Below are 7,833 nucleotides of genomic sequence, written 5' to 3'. Positions count from 1 at the left end.
AAAAAAAATTACCTTTATTCATATGTGAGAAAAAAAAGACGAAACTTTGAGATATTTAAAAGAAGGTAAAGAAAATATTGATTATAAAACAGATTTCGAGAATTCGAGAAATTTAAAAATTCCTCATATATATATATATATATATATATATATATATATATATATATATATATATATATATAGTTTGAATAACATTATCAAAAATTGTACCGTCATTCATAAGTAAGAAATTTGTAGAAAATGTAGACATTTAAAACAAATACACAGAAATGAATGATTATAACATTATCACAGATTCGAAAAATGGAGAAATAAAAAGAAAAAAAAGAAAAAAAAATCAGTATCAGTAATTTTCTTCAAGATTTTTATAAGTGAGATGGAGGTTGAAATTTGAGAAAAAAAAAGTGAATAAACGTAACAGCACTGTTAAGAAAAAAAAAATATATATATATATATTAATGAATAAAAAGATAAAATAAAATAAATAATGATTATAAATATAAAGAAGTAATCAATAGAATATTATCATCCAAGAATTATTCGCCATTACACAGATATGATTAGTAAATAGGTTGATAACCAGAACAGCACATTCAGGATCTTGAAAAAGAAATAAGATGATGATGAAGTGAAGGAGAAGAAAAAGATGATGAAGGAGAAGAAAAAAGATGATGATGGTGAAGAAAGAGATGATGAAGGAGAAGAAAAAAGATGATGATGATGAAGAAAAAGATGATGATAAAAAAAACAAAAACAAAAACGCCAGACCTAACCCAGAACCCCCCCCCCCCAAAAAAAAAAAAAAAACGAATTACCGAAGAAATAAGCCTTGTCTTTATGCCTCCTCTCCTCCGCCTGCGTGTGCTTTGGAAAAAAACCCGTTTTCGGGTGACCCCCACCCTTTTCCTGCGACTGGGGGTTTGATGGGGCGCGATCTTTTGGGGACGCCTTGGGGCCGCATTTCCCCCCCCCGGGGAAAATTTTTGGGGGGCGCTGGGTTTACGAAAGGGGAGGCCGAGGGGGTTTTGCCGTCCCCGAGGCCGTTTTTGGGCTCCTGCTTGGGCCTCCCTTTTGCGACGGGCCAGCTGGGCTTCCATGCGGGGGGGGGGGGGGGGAAGGGGGGGGGGGTGGGGTGGAGGGAAAGGGGGGTGGGGGGGGGGGGGGGGTTTGGAGGGGGGGGGGGGGGGGGGGGGGGGGAAGAGGGGGGGGAAAAAGGGAAAAAAGGGGAAGGGGGGGGGTGGGGGGGAAAAGGGGGGGGAAAGGGGGGGGTGGGGAAGGGGGAAGGGGTGAGATTGGGGGAGGGGGTGAGAGGGAGGGTAGGGGGTGATAAGGGAGGGAGAAAGGGAGAGTGAGAGGATGGGGGTGGGGGTGGGATTGAGGGGGAAGGGGGAGACGAGGTGGTAAGGGAGGGGGGTGAGATTGGGGGGGAGGGGGAGGTGAAAGGGGGTGTTTATTATTGATGGGCATTTTTAAAAATGGGCTTTATATTTTCCCTTTATATTAGGGGTTACTACATCATTATTATATTCTCTCCCCCCCACCCCCCTCCTCCAATTTCCCCCCCTCACCCCCTCGTTTTCCCCTCCCTTTCCCTCCCTTTCTCCCCTTCCCCCCCCTCCTCCCCCCCCCCCCCCTCCCCTGTCCCCCTCCCGGGGGGTCCGGGCCCTCCCAAAAAAACCCCTCCCCCCCCTCCCCCCACCCTTTTTCCCCCAACCCTTTTTTCAAAAACCCCCCCCCCCCCCCCCTACCCCTCAAACCTCCTTTAAAAAACCCAAAAACCCCCCGGGCCCTCTCCTTCCAAAAACCCCCCCCCCCTTTTTCCCCCTCCCCCCATTTCCCCCCCTTCCCCTTTTCCCCCCCCCTCTTCTTCCCCCCTTTCCCCTTTTAATTTTTCCCACCTTTCCCCCCCCTCACTTCCCCCTTCCCTCCCCCTCCTCTCCCTTCCCCCCCTTTTCTCCTCACCCCCCTCCCCTTCCCCCCTCTCTCTCCCTTCTCCTCCCCCCTCTCTCCCTCACTCCCCTCCCCTTCCCCCCTCTCTCTCCCTCACTCCCCTCCCCTTCCCCCCTCCCTCCCCCTTCCCTCCCCCCTCTCTCCCTCACTTCCTTTCCTCACTCTCCTCCATCCCTTTCCCCTCATGTTACTCACAACCAGTTCATCGTTGACATGCCACTCCAACGTTGCAGCTGGCTTGGAGTAAGGGGAAGTACAGTTGACACGTACTCTCTCTCCAAGTTGGTAGCTGGTCTTCACGCCCTCTAGAACGGGCGTGCTGTCGGGGAGGTCTGTAGCGTGGGCGTGGTGGTGGTGGTGGGCGTGGAGAGGGAGAGATTAAGTCTTAATGTTAAAAGGTCTTCGTTAAGAGGTTGTAAGATTTGTGTGTGTGTGTGTGTGTGTGTGTGTGTGTGTGTGTGTGTGTGTGTGTGTGTGTGTGTGTGTGTGTGTGTGTTTATGGATATGTTTGTGTTTGTTTGCTTTCGTGTGTGTATTTGTATTTGTTTGTTTGATTGTGTGTTTGTGTGTGTTTGTTTGTCAGTTGTTTATGTGTATATGTATGTGTGTGTGTATATCTCTGTGTGTATATACTTGTTATATACGTGTATATACATGCATACATATACGCTTGTCTCACAGACAAAACAATAGAAATATCAAGTAAAAAAACAAACGAATCTACCAAATTCCTTCTCCGCTTTACTGCATCATCAGGGAAAATGGAGAGAGAGAGATAGATAGATAGATAGAGAGAGAGAGAGAGAAGAGAGAGAGAGAGAGAGAGAGAGAAAGAGAGATTAGAGAGAGAGAGGGAGAGAAGAGAGAGAGATAGGGAGAGAGAGAGAAGAGAGAGAGAGAGAGCGAGAGAGAGAGAGAGAGAGATGAGAGAAGGAGAGAGAGAGAGAGCGAGAGAGAAATATATATATATATTCAACAAAATCGCACATTAATTTACAGCATGACTCTTCCTCGTGTTTCCGTCAGCGGTTTCGCAAAGTTCAATACAAAACTCTCGCTGTTTTTCCTCCTCCCCCTCCCCCCCCCCCCCTCCTGAGTCTTAAATAAATACAAGAATGATAATAATAATTCTAGAATAAGCTGCTGCATTAGGATAATACTAGGATGAGATAATAACAAAATAGACTATTATCAGAACAGGTTTTTACTAGAATAAAATTTTACTAGAACATCCTATTAACAGAACATCCTATCAATAGAACATCCTATAACTAGAACATCCTATTAATAGAACATCCTATTACCAGAACAGCCTATTAAAAGAACATCCTATTAATAGAACATCCTATTAAAAGAACATCCTATTAATAGAACATCCTATTACCAGAACAGCCTATTACCAGAATATCCTATTAAAAGAACATCCTATTAAAAGAACATCCTATTAACAGAACATCCTATTAATAGAACATCCTATAACTAGAACATCCTATCACCAGAACATCCTATTACCAGAACATCCTATTAATAGAACATCCTATAACTAGAACATCCTATTACAAGAACATCCTATTACAGAACATCCTATTAATAGAACATCCTATAACTAGAACATCCTATTAATAGAACATCCTATTACCAGAACATCCTATCACCAGAACATCCTATTAATAGAACAACCAGCGCCGTTACCTCGTGTCCTTTCCCTTCGAGACGAATACCAGAAAAGTAATCCTGATAAATATAATGGTTGAGAACTGAAGAAGAGGAAGAGGAAGAGAAAAAGAAAATAAGAAAAAAAAAGAAACACACAAAAATAGAACATCCCCCCCCCCCAAAAAAAAAAGGGAAGAGAGGAAGATAGAAAGAAAATAATTAGAAAAAGAAGAAACACACAAAACGTTAATCCATTTCCACAGAAATAGAGAAGAAAAATAATAAAAGGATGGAGGTGGAGAAGAAGAAGAATGAGAGAGAGAGAGATATGAAGAATAGAAGGGAGAATAAGATAAAGATAAAAAGATGTTCTTTTTCACAATCAGTCTAATGTAAAAAAAAAAAATAATAATAATAAAAAATAATAATACAAAGATGGAAATGAAAAAGAAGAAGAAGAAGAAAAGGGAGAAGAAGGCGAAGGAGAAGGAGAAGGAGAAGAAAAAGAAGAAGGAGGAGAAGAATAAGAATAAGAAGAGGAAACGAAGAAGGAGAAGGAGAAGAAGAAGAAGAAGAAAAGAAGAAGAAGAAAGAAGAAGGCGAAGGAGATGGAGAAGTAAGAGAGAAAAGAAGCAGAGGAGGAAGAAGAAAGGGGAAGGCGAAGGAGAAGAAGAAGAAGAAGAAAAGGAAGAAGAAGAAGAAGAAGAAAAAAGTAGAAGAAGAAGAGAAAGAAGAAGAAGAAGAAGACGAAGAAGAAAAAGAAGAAAAAGAAGAGGAAGAAGAGGAAGAAAAATAGAGAAAGATTAGAAAAAAGAATAATTTGTAAAATAGAGCAAAAAATACTCAAAAATAACAAAAAAACAACAACACAACAAAAGCACTTACCTATAACGGTCATGTTCCCTTCCCCTATCTTCGTGTGGAATAATGGTCCTTCGGTAATAACCTCACACTTGTATTTACCTGAAGTCTCTAACTCCACGTCCTGTAAAACGACCGTCACTGCGCTGCTGCTGTCAACCTGGGGCGAGGAGGGAGCGAGTTAGTGTGTGTGTGTGGGTGCGTGTGTGGGGGGGGGGGGAGGGTGTGTGGGTGCGTGTGGGGAGGGTGATGTTGATGAGGCGTGTCGGTGTGTGTGTGTGGGAGGGGAATGTGGGGCGTGTTAGTTCGAGTCTGTGTGCTTGTCAACCTGGGGCGAGGAGGGAGCGAGTTAGTGTGTGTAGGAGGGGGGTGTGGTGTGTTAATTCGTGTCTGTGCGAGTTAGTGTGTGGGAGGAGTGTCTGTGCTGCTGTCAACCTGGGGCGAGTTACAGTAGTGTGCGTGTGTGCGTTGGTGTACATTCGTATCTGCGTTGCTTTCAACCTGGGTCGACTTAGCATGTGTGTGTTAATTCGTGCATGTGCTGTTAGGAAACGTTTAATCGTGGCTAATTTGTGTTTATGGTGATGAAGTGTTCCATTTGTGTTTATGTTTGCTGGTGTTTATTCATGGCCATGGCGTGGAAATGTTTATTGTTGATCATTCGTGTTTAAGCTGTAGAAACGTTTATTCGTTATTGTTTTTGTTTATGTTGTTGAAACGTTTATTGATGATTATTCGTCTTGTAGAAATGTTTATACATAGTTATGCTGTAGAAGATTATTCGTGACTGTTGATGTTCATGTTGTAATAAACGTTTATACGTGACTATTCGTGTTTATGCTATAGGAACGTTTAGACTGTTTGTGCCTGTCATAGAAAACTATCCGTGTCAATGCTGTAAAAACGTTTAAGCATTGCTTTACATGCTTATGTTATGTTATCTGTTGCAGAAACGTTTATAGATGACTATGCATGTCTATGTTGTAAAAACGTTCATTCGTAGTTGTTCGCGTCTGGGCTGCAGAAACGTTTATTCGTGACCGTTTCGTAAATACATACCTTAGGTACATACACACAGGCATACATAAATGCATCCTTATATACAGGTATTACATACGCATAGATATATAGATATCAGTACTATTATTGTAATCAATAAGTGAAGCTAGTTGTTATAGTTAAGGTTACTGAATTATTAGAACTCAAAGTAGTTGTCAGTAGTTAAGGCAGTTAGTCATGTATCAACACACACACACACACACAGATACATACATACATACATATATATATATATATAAAAAATATATATATACATATATATATATATAGAGATATTATATATAGATAATATATAATATATATATATATATATATAATATATATATATATATAATATATATATATATAATATATTATGTATAATATATAATATTATATATATATATATATATATATATATATATATACATATATATACAAGTGTGTGTGTGGTTGTGTGTAGCCTCTTCATATCTCTCTCTCTCTCTCTCTCTCTCTCTCTCTCTCTCTCTCTCTCTCTCTCTCTCTCTCTCTCTCTTCCTCTTCCTCCCCTCCCCTCCCCCCTCTCCCTCTCTCCCTCTCTCCCTTCCCCTCCCTCCCCTGTCCCAGTGCCAATCCTACATTTTTTTTCTCTTTCTGTATTGCTCTTTCACAAAAGTCACAAGCTATTAAGTTACTAAAAGTAACTTTGAAGTTTGAAGAAAGTTTGAAGTTCAGACTTCTCGCTTATGTCTTCTACAAGTTCATGTTCATTTTTATTCAAAATTTCTTACAGATTTATTTTTATTTTATAGAGATTTTATATTTTATAAAGTGCTTCTTATAAACGTGTTTTATAGGTATACTTAATATATATTTTTTTAGATTTAAATCTTTCTGATTTATTTATATTTTTCTTATTTTGTAGTTTTTATATTTTATAAATGACTTTTGGTATGTTTTATAGATATAATTTATTTTATTTATTTTTTTTTTTAATCTAAATCTACCCTCAGAATTATTTTTATAATTTATTTTATAGAATTTTCATATTTCTTATAAAATTCTTTGTTATGAATATGTTTATAGATATACATTACATTCTTTTTTTTATTTATTTTTTATTTTTTTATAAAGTTAAACCTTCTTTCAGATCTATTTTTTTCTCTAAATTTATAGAATTTTCATATTTCTTGTAGATTCATTCGTATAAATAGGTTTTATAGATACTTCTTGCTGGATTATATTAGAATCTTATCCTTTACAAATTCATCTTTTTATAGATTTATAAACATATTTTAGCAGATTTTCCCTCGTTTGTATTAAAAAAAAAGTTTATATTAATTTTATTCAGTGTTTGCTAAAGATTTTTATTTTTTTTATGTAGAATTTTGTATTTCATAAATTCCTTGGTATAAATATGTTTGATATATTTTCGTTTTTTTTCCTTTAGACTTTGCATAAGATTTTAAAAAATTAGTTTTATATAAAAAAAAACTATTTTATAGATACATCTTGCAGATTTTTTCTTCAAATTTAATATACGTTTTTATAGATCTCTAAATACCATGGTTTTAATTTTAAATTTATTAGATCCACTATATATTTTGCTCTGAATTTAAGAAAAAGGATTTTTTTTTAAAATTTCTAAATTAATATTTTTAAAATTATGGTTATCATGTATTTCACGTTTTTCTTTTTTTTTCATATTTTCTTACTAATATTTACGTTTTTTCTTCATTGTATGCAACTTATCAATTTCCATTTATATCAATTTCAGTTCAGAAACAAAAATAATAATGATAAATAAATAAAATAAATAGATAAATATGTAAAATATATAATGTCTGTTTTTTTTTTTCTTTTTCTTTTTTTACTTTGATCAAAAACGTACAAACTTTTCGCTTTACGTCTGCCTCCCCCCGCCTCCCCCCCCCCCTTTTTTTGAGATCTTTACTGCCAGGATGCTTTGCAATCAGTGCAAGATGAAAAAGAAGGAAATGAGGCAATGTAAGTGGATTTTAATTGCAAATCAGTTGTCTAAAAGTGTCTCTGCGTGTGCGAATTACACTTATGAAAATTCGGCATGGGTGTGCTCTCTCGCTGTCTCGCTCTCTCGCTGTCTAGCTCTCTCGCTCTCTCGCTGTCTCGCTGTCTCACTCTCTCACTCTCTCACTCTCTCGCTGTCTCACCTCCTCACTCTCGCTCGCTCTCGCTCTCTCGCTCCTCCTCTCTCTCTCCTCTCTCGCTCACTCGCTCTCTCGCTCTCTCTCTCTCTCACTCTCTCACTCTCTCGCTCACTCGCTCTCTCGCTCTCTCACTCTCTCGTTCTCTCGCTCACTCGCTCTC

At 38.3% G+C, this 7,833-nt stretch overlaps 1 protein-coding gene across 1 annotated transcript in view; it reads right to left on the bottom strand.

Moving 5' to 3' along the window:
- Positions 1-1,453: 1,453 nt before the first annotated feature.
- Positions 1,454-7,833, bottom strand: part of LOC119584812 (cell adhesion molecule 4-like) — an 11,533-nt gene continuing 5,153 nt past the window's right edge. The window contains exons 3-5 of the mRNA XM_037933454.1: positions 4,492-4,627; positions 2,146-2,282; positions 1,454-1,480 (exon numbers count right to left, since the gene is read on the bottom strand). Coding sequence (XP_037789382.1) covers positions 1,454-1,480; positions 2,146-2,282; positions 4,492-4,627 — 300 coding nt within the window. The remainder of the gene's footprint in view (positions 1,481-2,145; positions 2,283-4,491; positions 4,628-7,833) is intronic.

This window comes from Penaeus monodon, chromosome 18 (assembly GCF_015228065.2).
Source record: "Penaeus monodon isolate SGIC_2016 chromosome 18, NSTDA_Pmon_1, whole genome shotgun sequence".
Lineage (NCBI taxonomy): Eukaryota > Metazoa > Arthropoda > Malacostraca > Decapoda > Penaeidae > Penaeus > Penaeus monodon.
This window is presented reverse-complemented; position numbering and strand designations above follow the sequence as displayed.